At 44.6% G+C, this 13,540-nt stretch overlaps 1 protein-coding gene across 4 annotated transcripts in view; it reads right to left on the bottom strand.

Moving 5' to 3' along the window:
* Positions 1–13,540, bottom strand: part of RSU1 (Ras suppressor protein 1) — a 185,563-nt gene that overhangs the window by 113,960 nt on the left and 58,063 nt on the right. For all 4 annotated transcript variants that reach the window (XM_040645367.1, XM_040645365.1, XM_040645366.1 and 1 more), the window contains 3 exons: positions 12,118–12,236; positions 10,386–10,468; positions 9,999–10,113 (listed from right to left, as the gene is read on the bottom strand). In XM_040645367.1, coding sequence (XP_040501301.1) covers positions 9,999–10,113; positions 10,386–10,468; positions 12,118–12,236 — 317 coding nt within the window. The remainder of the gene's footprint in view (positions 1–9,998; positions 10,114–10,385; positions 10,469–12,117; positions 12,237–13,540) is intronic.

The raw sequence follows: 13,540 nt of genomic DNA, 5'->3' as shown, positions 1-13,540 counted from the left end.
ATTTCATAAAAGCACCTTGAATGCTGTGTGAAGAATGGATTGGATGGAGAGAGGTAGGAAGCATGGAAAGCAGGAGGCTCTTGCAGCAACCCAGGTGAGAGGAGGGGGTGGCAGGCCCCTTGCAGCACAGGAGTTCAAGTGTAACACTAGGGCTGGCAATCTAACAGATCTGGGTATCGGTTATAATTTGTTTGTCGTTTTCAACTATTAGTTTCGTTGTTTCCTTCAAAGATTTACTTTCTGACTTCATTTAGTACTGTGCCCGAAACCCAAAAGCTTACAGGAATACACTGCAAGGAGCTGGCGGTCAGAATCTGACATGGTCAGGTAGATAGGGGCTGTCCAAGGAAAAGAGTCATTCTTCTTAGAATAGCAAATATAAAAACCAACAGAGAGGGTACTGGGCTCCATTCAAATCACAGAACATGTTGACAATGAGCATGGGGATGTTTGCTAATATTAGAAGGCATGTTACAGCCTAAAAGTTTACAGAAGTACAAACGCCACCCTCGGACTCTTTCGTGCAGCAGACAGCTGACTCACGGAATACTCAGTTAAAAATGGGAACAACTCGGAAAGGTCTAGATAAACATACATAGGCCGATCCATGATGAGTTATGGTAAGACACAGTTTCAGGGTCTATCACTCCATTTCTGGTGTTGCCAGCATAAAGGACACCACCCCCCACTTCACCCCTATCCCAGCCCTGACCCCCCAAAACACACTCACACATACAATGCCATTCAGGTCTAAGTTAGTATAACATGGCTTAATTTTTTTTTTAACACAGGACTAATATAATATCTAGGAGATGGCTTTGAGGGAAATGCTACATAAACGTAAGATATTATATAGGTATTCAGGTGATAAGAACTGTAGTTACAGATATGCCTCTGGAATTAAAAAAAAAAAAAATGAAATCTAGAATCTCAGTACCGCCGGCATTTCTCCCAGGGCAAGAATACATTTAGTGTCCTATTAAATCAAAGAATGGTCCACTGCAAACAGTGGCATGCCTTAGCAGCTGGCGTTAACATAGATTGACGCACAAGTTCAATCACACTGAACCTGACGGTGGGCTTCCTGAAATTTATAATGCAGAATGGAAACGTTTTATGTGTTGTAACTTCCCACCCCTTTTAAGGCAATAACTCACCAGGCAGAAATATAATTCGCTGAGGATTTTTTAAAATCCACACTTAGAGCATTTTCTGGGGTTAAAAATTCACTGAAATAAAATATATAAAATGGAACTTGTTAAAAAATATCACGCAGGAGACTGACGGGAATCATTTTTGATTATCAACTAAGACCATGGGAATCAAAAAACAGGAAATATTTCTTGTGAAGTAGGTCGACAGAATATTAACACAGAAATAAAATATAAGAGCATGTAATAGACTTCCAGCCCAAACTGAAAGTTTGGTAAAGATTTTTCTAGTCCTGGCAGTTTCTTTATTTTTCACAGAATAAAAAGTAAGGCAACTGTTTGGAATCACCCTAATCTGTCATCTAACAATAAATGATTTTTTTAATTGGTTTACTATTGATACATTTATGGATATACTAGAGGAATACTTTTGGGGGGGGTTAGCTTCTTTAAAAAAAATTTTTTTTATTTGAGTATAGTTGACACACAAATGTTTCATGAATTTTCAGGTGTACAACACGGTGATTCAACATCTCTACACGTGACGCTCCCCACCCGTGTGGCACCGTCTGTCCCCACACAACCCTATTGCGGTACCGCCGACTATATTCCCTTTGCGGTGCCTTTTATCCCCATGACTTCTTCATCCCCCACCTGGAAGCCTGTATCTCCCGTCTCCCCACCCCCTTCGCTCTGGCAACCATCATTCTAGTCTGTGTAAATGATTCTCCTTTTTGTTTATCTGCTTTCTTTTTTAGATTCCACGTGTGAGTGAAATCATATGGCATTTGTCTTTCTCAGTCTGACTTACTTCACTTAGCATAGTGCTCTCTCGCTCCATCCATGCTGTCACAAGTGGCATGATTTTTATGGCTCTGATACCCCACCGTACATATATACCACATCTTCTTTAGACGAATGCTTTTTTTTTTTTTTTAAGATTTTATTTATTTATTTGACAGAGAGAGAGACAGCCAGCGAGAGAGGGAACACAGGCAGGAAGAGTGGGAGAGGACGAAGCAGGCTCCCAGCGGGAAAGCCCGATGTGGGGCTGGATCCCAGGACCCTGGGATCACGCCCTGAACCGAAGGCAGATGCTTAACGACTGAGCCACCCAGGCGCCCCTAGACGAATGCTTATTTTTGAAGTCGAAAGATAGGAACTAAAAATCTGATTTTGTCAGTATCAAGCCATGGAGCTTTGGACCAAGTCACAATCTTCCAACACACCTTTAAAAGGTGGACAAAGAACTTTCCTTGCCTACATTATAGAACCAAGATTAAAATCTATGAAACTATTTTGTAAATTATATTTTGTGTAAAAACAGAGGTATTTATGTAATTCTACCTAGCCTAAAAGTCACTTCAAAAACATGTTCACGATCAACTGCCAAATTTAATTTCGTACAAGTAGCACACTTCATAATTCCATAAAGAGAGCACTCACTGCTCTATTGAACTGGCTATCATGACGTCTGGCAACCTTTCCACAGACTATTATGTCTTTGGAGGTATGTATCTTTGTGAGGATTTAACCCACAGAGCCTTTCCCCCCATAAAATGCTGTAATTTTATATTTTACTTTGTCTTAGAACAGACGTAAAGCAAAAGCAGCCGATGGGTGCCTGGGTGGTGCAGTCAGCTGAGCAGCCGACTCTCAGTTTCAGCTCAGGCTGTGATCTCAGGGTTGTGAGATCGAGCCCCACGTCGGGATCCCCGCTCAGTGAGGAGTCTGCTTCAGATCCTCCCTCCCTCTCCCTTTGCCCCTCCTACTCGTGCTCGCTCTCTTCCTCTTAAATAAATAAAACTTAACCCCCCACCCCCCAAAAATGCAGCCAGTGGTCCTAGCCTTGGTTAGCCTGCTGTAGTTACCGTGGCAGGAGTCGGACCCACCTGCCAGTCTAAGTTGTGTAATTACAAGCTCATTATTAAAACCGTAACCCCGGATTGAATGGACGGCAGTGAAACCCTCACTTCCTGCCAGGCCTCTCGTGCACCCGGAGTGTTTGCCATGTGGAGTTGCTCCATGGGCCTTCAGACCCGGCTCCCTGCTCTGCCCGTCCCCCGACACCCCCCTGCGCTGCTTCTCGCCATCCACACGGGAAGCTGATGTACAGCCATTCTTCTACCCACAGGAGAAACCAAGTCATCAGTGTGCCCTGGAGGCTCTGGCTTTCTGACGTTCTCGGTCATTCTTCCTCTCCAGGTGCTTCTCCCTGTCAAACGGGTGGGGCTTGGGCGACCGCGATGCTTAGACTGTTTGAGATGAGCCTGGTTTCAGAAAACCGGCCCCTGGGTAGTCAAGATTTGATAGTATAAAATCCACTGTGTGTGTGTGACACGTACACATATACACACACGCACCTGTGCACCTATGCTCACTGACCCAGTACTTACTGAGCGGTTGTACTTACTCCCGGCAGGGGGCTAAGTTCCAGACGCAGATTACTCTTCGATCTTCAGAACAACACGATGACAAGGGACTACTGCAAACCCCGTCCCACACGAGGCGCAGAAGGTAGAATAACCACCTGTCCAAAGTCACAGAGCACGGAACCCTAGCCTGCTGAGGAAGAGGTTCGCCTCCATATTCTACTGTACACATTAAAACATGGGCTGTTGTTGCTGCTGTTGTTTTTAAACCTCTGGTTAAAATAACTGGGAAGCAACGGAGTAAACATAACACAAAAGACAAGAAACAAGACACTTACAATCTGGGATATGATTGACCAAAAAAGAATACTGCATTTCCTTCTCGCCTGCCTCCGTAAAGAAAGCATTTTTCTTTAGCTTCTCGACTCCCATAAATAAAAGGATTAAGAGGTGTAATACAAAGGATTTTTAGACTGGTATCTTCCCTCTTTTTTTTTTTTTTTTAAGATTTTTATTTATTTATTTGACACAGCGACAGCCAGCGAGAGAGAGACAAGCAGGGGGAGTGGGAGAGGAAGAAGCAGGCTCCCAGCAGAAGAGCCTGATGTGGGGCTCGATCCCAGAATGCCGGGGTCACGCCCTGAGCCGAAGGCAGACGCTTAACGACGGAGCCACCCAGACACCCCAAGGTACCTTCCCTCTTTCTTAATTCTGTTCATTCTACAGAATTATAATTGGAGGGAAATTCTCGCTTTCTGACATCACTGACTCTGAATGGAATGAGTACTGTTTCCATTCTTCACAAATAGGCTAGGAAGGGGTACATATGCTTCTCGTATTCCTGTAATAAAGAATACCATTGATTCCTGGCATACGAAGCAGGACGCTACGCCAGCCAGCCCCAGGTGTATGCAGCACTGCACACGTCCCCCCCACTGCTTAAATTGCTGTAGATACAGTTCCAACATCTAAACCACTTTGCTTTGTTGCATGCCTAGCTGACCAAGGTCCTTTCCTTCTCTAAAGGCAATTATCTGGGTGACAAATGCAGGAGAAGAGGTCCCAGGACTGTCTAGAAGCCAAGAAACCAGAAATGATTCCAGCAAGAGCAAGTCACTGAACCCTAGACAATGTAGCAGAGACCATGCAAAACCATACAATTCACATCTTCAGCTTGTAAGACAACAGCTCTCTCGTGTGCAAGAGAAAACGCAGAGTGGAAGACCGGACAGCTCAGAGAGCCACCAGCTCTGACATCACCGTGATGTCGTCCGCTCTGGTGCTCTGTCTGTTCGGAGGCCTGGTCGGGGCATGCGCCCTTCCTTCCTCCCTAGCAAGGGAGGTCTTGTTTCCTCTCCCCTCACTAATGCTTCCACTAAATAAAACTGGGTGAAACCTCACTTAGTCACATCGCTGTTCTTTTGAAGAGACTGACTATTGGCTGCAAATATGGGTCCCAAAGAGACCTCCGGATTCAGACAGGCTCAGAAGAAGATTTCAGCTGTGTCTATTTCCTGCTTTCACTGGCAGAATTAACTGCACATGTCAGGAAAAACTCTTGTCCTATGAAGCAAAGCACGTCCACTGACCTAGCACGGGGGAGCCACGGTGGGGCCAACTGGGGGAAGCCACAGTCCCTGTGCTAGCCACAGATACCTGCCTGGGAGCCAGGCCAACTCATCAAGGTCCCCAATCCTTCCGGCTTTAGTGTTTAGGAACTAGAGAGCTTCAAGGCTCTATCTCCTATGGTCACACCCAAGGAATCTCATCCACTCGGTGGCTTACGTTTATGTTGATAATGCCCCAAATTATATATTAGCCCAGACCTCTCTCCCAACTCCAGACCCCACTATCCAGGTGCCCTCTCGATGAGACATCCGAAAGTCAGCTCAAATTTAGGATACCCACAACTCGGCTTGTGAGTAGCTCCTCTCCTCCCCACGTCTCCCTCCATCCCTTCCCATTATCTTCCCCATGCTTTTAGCTTCCCAGGTCCAAAACCTCACAGTCAACCTCCACTCTCCCCCTCTCCCAGGTCATCACTAATTCCCGATCATTCTGCCTTTGAAACAGACCCAGAATATGACCATTATCGCCCTCTGGATGAACATAGAAGGGCCACCTTCCTTCTGGAGGCTTCAGAGAAAAATCCATTTCCTTGGTTTTTTTCAGTTTCTGGAGGCCGCCCACATTCCTTGGCTCAAGGCCACTTCCACGATGCATCACTCCAACCTCCTGACTCAGTCATGGCATCTTCGACTACTGTCTCTGACCCTCCTGCTTCCCTCTTCTAAAACTTGTATGATTACACTGGGCTCACCCTGATAATCCAGGATAATCTCTGCATCTCCAGATTCTGAAACACGTCGGCAAAGTCCTTTTGCCATGCAAGATGACAAATGCCCAGGTTCTGGTGAATGGGAAGAGGGCACTTTTGGGGGCTGTTATTCAGCCTGCCACACCACCTCACTCAGAGCAAAAACCCAAGTCCTTACAATGCCCACAAGTTCCCATGTGATCTAGTCCCCACTTCCTAACTGAGCTCACCTCTTCCAACCCTCTCCTTGCTTGCTGCGTTCCAGCCATGTGAATCATGTTGTTACTCAACACGGGAACACCACAGGACCTTTGCACTCGCTGTTCCCACTGCCAGGAAAGCTCCCTCCCTCATTTAGGTCTCTGCTCAAATGACACCAGCTTAAGAGTGAGGCTTTCTCTGCTGACTCTGTATAACAGAGTAATATTTCATCCCCCCCATTGAGACACTCCCTTCCATGCTAATTTTTTTTCACAGAGCATTTATCATCTGATATGTTATCCATCCATCCATGCATCCATCCTCCCCCACGGCAGGATCACAGGGGTGTCTGTCCCTTGTCATATCTCCAAGAAATGAGCATGAAGCTGGGACCCAATAAACAGTTGATGAATAAGTGAATTTTACTTTACTAGAAAAATAAGTTCCTTGGAGACAAGACCTGGCCTAGAGTAGGAACTTAATAAATGTCTGAATGAATGAAAAAAATGAATGGGTAAATGACAGACCCAGTTTACATCTAATTACTATAAGTGTATGAACCAACATCAAATCAAGTGCATTACTGTTTAGGAATCAGGCACAACAGGTAAAGTAATTTACTCAAGGATTTGCAACAAAAGTAATATAATTACATAGAAAAAATTCCAGGCAAGCCCCTGACTTTATTTCACTGTGTCCCTGAACATTTTAGACCTGACACATCAGAACTCATCTGGATTCCGTGCTTGGTTCAAATACTCTTAACCAACAAGGCTTTAAGTTGTTAAACTCCAAGCTTATTTTTAAAGAAAATTTCACAGAAATCCCAAAAGCACTTACTTCGCTTATTCCGATACATAAAATATGCCATACAGGGGAGGGATCATTATCCACACTCGACGACGCACCCAGGAGCAAACCTGCAGGCCAGGGGATGCCGTAGGGACAGAGAGAACCCACTTCAAGCTCACGGTCCCTAGCTCAGTCATCGGCCAGCCAGGGCAGCTCCAGAGGCTCACCTTAGCCATCGATGACAAGTCAAACCAGACATTCCCGCTGTGGCTGGACGGCTACGGGAGGGGGCAGGGCGGGGTGGGGGTGGAGAACCCCAGGGTCAACACAACCGCCTGGGATCAGCCTAGCCGAACAGCACCTGTGTCACGGAGGGCAGCTCTTCCGCACCTTGCAGTGTCATTACGGCCCTGCTGCTGACACACCAGCCCAGCAGGCCACACGACGGCCACGCGGGAGCAGCTGTTCTCCTGCTCACCTGGGGAAGTGAGCCAGCGCTGGGCTTTATTCACACTTGGAAACCGCTTCCTGGGAATCCTTTTGCGAATGGAAACGAGAACACCACAGTGGTTAGGAATCCTGACCCGGAGAACAGGTTGACGGGGTTCAAATCAAGCCTCTGTGACTCACTAGCCGTGCCCCGATGGATGGCCCTAAACTCTAGTCTTCTTACCTCTAAAAAGTCGACTTACGAGTCTTATGACAATTATGGGAGATAAAGCAAGAAAAGCTCTCGTCGTAACGCTTGGCCCAGGAGGCCTTAGTACACGCTGGCTACTATCATAGCTATCGTTATATTCCTATGTAGTATATTGTTCTTGACTCTAAAAAAAAAAAAATCGCCCTTCAAAAATAAAGACTACATCTGTCTTATCTTTGGTTTAGATTTGTAATAGCAACTCCCAGGGATTTATCATTTATTTCCAGCTAAGTATTTGCCTGCAATTAGGGAAAGCTGCCCCCAGGCAGATGTTGAGATTAAGCTTGCCTCGGTGTGGCTTAAAAAATTAAGTCACTGAGTGACTTTGTCCTCATTCTACTCTTGAATTAAAAAATGATACAATTTGTTATTGGAAAGCTTAACAGAAATGTTAGATAGATATGACTAGATGCCATATTTAAATAGGATAAGCGATGTGAGTTAAGATTTCAAAACATGTCAGTACATAGGTAGGTGGTCACCAAGGATTATTTTTCTGACAAAGTATCATCTAATAGAAATCACTGATGAATGCCCTACATTGCCTCTTTGCCTGAAAAATGAAACAAAACAACAAAACACACTTTTAAAAAAATTTTTCTCCTAATCATAATAACCAAGGATGCACACCAGAAGCATAGAGTGAGTTTTTCCAAATTACATAAGAATTAGTCTTGAGGCGCTTGGGTGGCTCAGTCGGTGAAGCGTCCAACTCTTGATTTCAGCTACGGTTGTGATCTCAGGGTCGTGGATCAAGCCCCGAGTTGGGCTCAGCACAGAGTCTGCACGAGAGTCTCTCCTTCTCCCTCAACCCCTCTCCCTGCACAGTGCGCTCTCCCCCTCTTTCTCAGATAAATAAATAAACAAATAAATAAAATGTTAAAAAAAAAAAAGCCTCACACGTGGAGATTTTGCTTCAGCAGCTCAGGGAAGCAGCAGGTGGTTGCATCCTGCGAAGCCCCCCCCCCCCCCCGTATTACTAATGCTATCCCCTATGGCTAACAATCACTGTACAAACTCTTTCTTTTGACAGGGAGTTTGTTGCCTTAAAAACTTTTGCAGAGATTTTCTTCTTGATCCCCTAGCCTGTTCCTAAAGTAAGACGTGGCTACTCGTAACTCCAGGAAGAGAAGGTGCTGAGCTACTCTCAGCCCTTGAAATCAGTACCAATTCCTCCAGACATTTTACAACAACAAAGCTGCTGAAGGAGATCGGGTGGGGATGGGGCTGAACTTGACGTCTGTTCCATGAGATCATGTGAATGCTTTTCATTTAGACCAGCACTGCCCCACAGAGCATCCTGGCTGGCAGAAACGTTGCATAACTGCATTTTCCCCCAGGGCAGCCATGAGCCAGACGTGGCTACTGAGCCCTCAGAAGTGTGGCTTGTGGCTTCCATCACCGGATGCAATGCTCTGGACAGACATCAAACTCTGGCTGTGCGTGGCCATCCCAGCGCCTCGCTCTCTGAGGCCCTCATTCCATTAGCCCGTCCAGTACTCGTTCCTTGAGCACCCACCTGAAGCCCGGCACATGGCAGGCATGGGGGACGGAGCAGAAGCAAACACAAAACCCACCCTCCTCGCGTGGAGCTTACATTCTCATTTTTGATAACTGGCCTCTTTCAACCACCAGACTCATGTGAGGTACTTGCTCCAAGAACTCTGGGTTAAATGTGTTTTTTAAAATTACGCTCTTACGAAGCAGAAAAGCAAATATTCATAGTTTGAAGGACAATACAGTTCAATGGATTGGAGAAGTTAGAGGACACAGAGTCTGCAGGAGCAAAGAGAAGGAAACTCGGGAAACCTTTCCAGAGGGGCAGAGTAGCCTCAGCCATGGGATAACAGGTTTGAACGTTATTTCCGAGAGAGGTCCTACGCCCACCCCGGGCCAGGTGACTGAGCAGGCAGAGTGTCACGAGTCATCTGTCCCAGGAGCAGGACCAAGGGGGTCCCAGCTGGAACATATTTAACAACTGCCCCTGGAAATGGAGTCAGAGGAGAACCAAGTACATGACTAGCAAAGGTATTTTCACGCAGCTATAACAAATACTCTAGGTGGTGTAAGTTTTCAAAAAATTAAGAGATTAAGAAAAGTAAGAGTGATGGTTTGATTAGAAAATTTTTAAAAATCATCAGATGGCAAAAGAGGAGCCCTGGACAAGGCCGCTACTACTCATCTCGGGCTCTTTCCCCCCGACGCCGCGCAGGGGCCGAGCTGGCTGAGCCCTCCTCGCAGTTTCTCGGGCCCTGGGTGGGGTGTGGCTGCTGAACAGAGCAGCAGGACAGGTCAACCCGTAACAGCTGGACCCTGGGCAAGGACAAATGCTACGAGAAATGATCAGAAAGGGCACCTCGGTGGAGGGGGCCTGCCAAGAGGAGCAAGGGCCGTTTGGAATTGCCACATTTGGATCACTGCTATTAATTAAACCCCGAACTCAGATCATTCATCAGCAACCTTACCTAGTTCTGGGGGCAGAACGGTCAGGCGATTCCCCTGAATGTGGAGCTCCTTAAGCTGAGTGAGCTCCCCGATTTCTTTAGGCAGCGAGATCAGGTCGTTATCCCTAAGGCTGAGCTAAATATAAGAAAACAAGGAGTTGTCAAAACAGTGTTCACGTAAAGAGGCGCTCAACAGCAACTCTCGTCCTTTCCCGTGCCCTCTCTCCTTTGAAGGCTCAATCCCTTCAATTTATTTACAAGTGCCTGCAGATGAACCAGAAATAGTAGCAGGAGGAGTGGTGGATTCCCGCAAAACAAACCGTACTCCTGCTCAAATTGACTTGATTCCACTCCTACAAGGGCTGCAGAAGTGAATTGATTTTCTAAGAATTTAGATAAATTACTTACTATCTGCAACTTTGTGAGCTTCCCAATATCTGGCGGCAGGATTTCAAAATCGTTGTCACTTAGATAGAGTGCACGCAGGGTGGCTGCAAATTAAACAGCAATATATAAACAGGGTGGCACGGAATCCAACCATTTGAGGTCTGATCAATACAAGGGAGTCAGCTTTGATTAATAACCCCGGCTCGGTGGAAAGCCTGTGACACACCTAGGGCTCACAATAATAAGAAGCAGGTCAAACTTAGATTTACTGGCTTATTGTGGGGCTGGTGTGTTCAGGAAAACATCTATATCCAAGAGGACTGACACAATTAACAACTCTGGGCACCAGCAGTTTTTGGCACAGGGTTGCAAGACGCTTTCAAAAAAGGTAGCGATTTTTCTTCTATTATTTCCGATTCACATTTATGCTTTGCACCCAAAGGGGAACCAAGAAAACCAGTGTCACCTGTATCAATGCTGAGGGCAAAAGAGCTCTATCATTTAAATGCGACTCTGTTAAAAACAAATAACTAAAAGGCTTTCGGGTGAGGAAGACCATAAGCACAGTTCGTTGTTTTCGTAATCAGGCTAATTATTATTAATTCTTTCTCTAGCCTTAGCAACAAAAATAAATGAAGACAAAGTAGCTACCATGATGATACAGAGTTTAAAACTAGAGAAACCCTAACTTAGGTAGAATATCGGTGATAAAAATTTGTTCACAATATTACACAGTGATAATATGACTCCCAGATGATGGAACGAGAACATTCTAAGGCATCTTTTTGATCCCTAACCAAAAAAGGAGAAGTATAGTCAGATGTCTGTTTTGTTTGCTTACAGGTATGCAATTACATTCTAATGTTTTAAAATTCGACAGAACTCTATGTCAATATACACAACAAAATTTCCTTCATGGCCCAAGAAAATATTTTAGAATTGGCTTCATGTGCTTGAGAAAGTCTGGGAATGAGAATATGCATAAGGTTATAAATGAAATTTTGGAGACGAGCTCAGAAAATTCAGAATCGCTGGATGCCATACGTGTCACTATTTGGAGAAGCAGAACACTCATTTAAGGAAAGCAAATCTTTCCTAAATATTTTGTGAGCTCTCGGAAAAATCAGTTTTTCCTCGTTTTTTACGAGCATCTGCGGCAAGAAACTTGTTAGCATAGAATACAGGTGAAAAGATCAAGTGTGCTTATCTGTGACAAACTATTTCTTCATGTTTGATCTCATACTACAGACAAAATAGACCACATCAATCAGAGTACTTGTTAAAAGACTTAAAATAAGAATCCTGCTTGGAAATGTCAAAAAGTTCTGTTACGGAGGTTTATCAAGGGCTATTTTTATAAATAATTGGTGGGAATATCTTTGGGGCAATAGCTTACAAAGAGTTAACAGCAACATGGGAGGACACATATATTATCATATTTTTTTGGCATGCTCTTTAAAAAGAAAGTCAAGTTCTTTAGCTAAATGTGAGACTTGATCTCATTTAGGTACATCAGCTCTCTCCGGAAGTTAATATGACATTACTAAGTCCACTTGAGCGCAATGGTGTCAGGTAACCATATATCAAATATACATACTGCTGAGCTATGGAGGGATATTCAAAAGAAATGTGTGAAGAAAAAAATATATACGTCCAATAATTTCTCTTGGAGTTTGGGCCCTGGCAAATAAATTTCACTTTCAGAACGCAAAGTACCATTTTAAGGAGATTTATAGAATTAAAAGTTTCTTACTAAGGTAGAAGAAGTTTCCGGGAAGAGAATTTTCACTCAAGTTGTTGTAAGTCAAATCAAGGACCTCCAGAGCTGGGAGGGAGCCAAATCCTCGAGGCAAAGTGTTTAGTCTATTCATGCTGTGGTGGGGGGAAAAGAAAATCCAAGACGTCACACACCAAACATACGTTCACACAATACTCACATCACCTCTGTGTCGTGGGAGAGACTGAATGCTCAGAAGAGGCCATAATTCTGCCCTCACTTTATGTTCTTTTAACCAACACCGTAGTCAGAGAATCTCGATGATTACGAAACATTTAAAAATGTCTCCTTATTTTCTGCAATGGTGATGTTCAGTCATTGTGTTACCGAGAAACTTCAATCATCACCAAGTATCTGTCTTTCTAGAGAAGAACTTCCTCATGTGTGTAGCAATAATAATTCCTCAAAAGATACAGAGTAAGCTTTGTAGTTTTTAGACCACTGGCTTTATTTCATTTATTCCTCCCAATGGGAGGGGGAAAAAAAATCACTTTTTTGTTCTGCGACTACTAACGTCCAAAATGATCTCCAGTTACAACGGTGGTTGCCAGGGGCTGAGGGGGGCGGAAACAGGGAGTTGTTGTTTAATGGATATAGAGCCCGTTTTGCATGATGAGAAACTTCTGGAGATTGGCTGCCCAACAACGTGAATATACTTAATGCTACACAGTCGCACACTTAACAACGGTGAAGATGGTAAATTTTACGTCATGTGTATTTCACCATAACTGAAAATCAAAAAAATATATGTATGTATCTCCAATGAAATCTAAGGAAAATGTATTTTCTATTATTCTCTTATTTTCTTCAAGACCCTTCTTTACCTTTTTTTTTTTAAGATTTTATTTATTTATATGACAGAGAGAGAGAGCACAAGCAGGGGGAGAGGGAGAGGGGGAGAGGGAGAAGCAGGCTCCCCGCTGAGCAGGAAGCCAGGTGTGGGGCTGGATCCCAGGACCGTGGGATCATGACCTGAGCCGTAGGCAGATGCTTCACCGACTGAGCCACCCAGGCATCCCAAGACCCTTATTTTTCTTAATGTGGTGTTCTTTAAGCACACTTAAAAGAGGATTTAAAAAAAATTTTTTAAATCTAACATAAGCTGACAGATACTGAAAGGTCAGAGGGACTGTGATGCTAAAATAATTCAAGGCCTCGAGCCTCCTTATACTAGATACGATCCTGTCCACACCTGCCAACCACCCGCCAGCCAGGCCGCACAAGAAAGAACTGACGGCACAAGGGGAAACCAAGAGAAAAGTGATTTCTACCTCTTGGGTAGAAAAGTCATTGGTTAACTTTACACTTAATAAAATGGCCTCCATAGGGACACCTGGGTGGCTCAGTGGGTGAAGGATCTGCCTTCAGCTCAGGTCATGATCCCAGGGTCCTGGGATCG

Source organism: Ursus maritimus, unplaced genomic scaffold, assembly GCF_017311325.1.
Source record: "Ursus maritimus isolate PB19 unplaced genomic scaffold, ASM1731132v1 scaffold_31, whole genome shotgun sequence".
Taxonomy (NCBI): domain Eukaryota; kingdom Metazoa; phylum Chordata; class Mammalia; order Carnivora; family Ursidae; genus Ursus; species Ursus maritimus.
The sequence above is the reverse complement of the archived record's forward strand: the minus strand, read 5'-3'. Positions and strand labels throughout refer to the sequence as shown.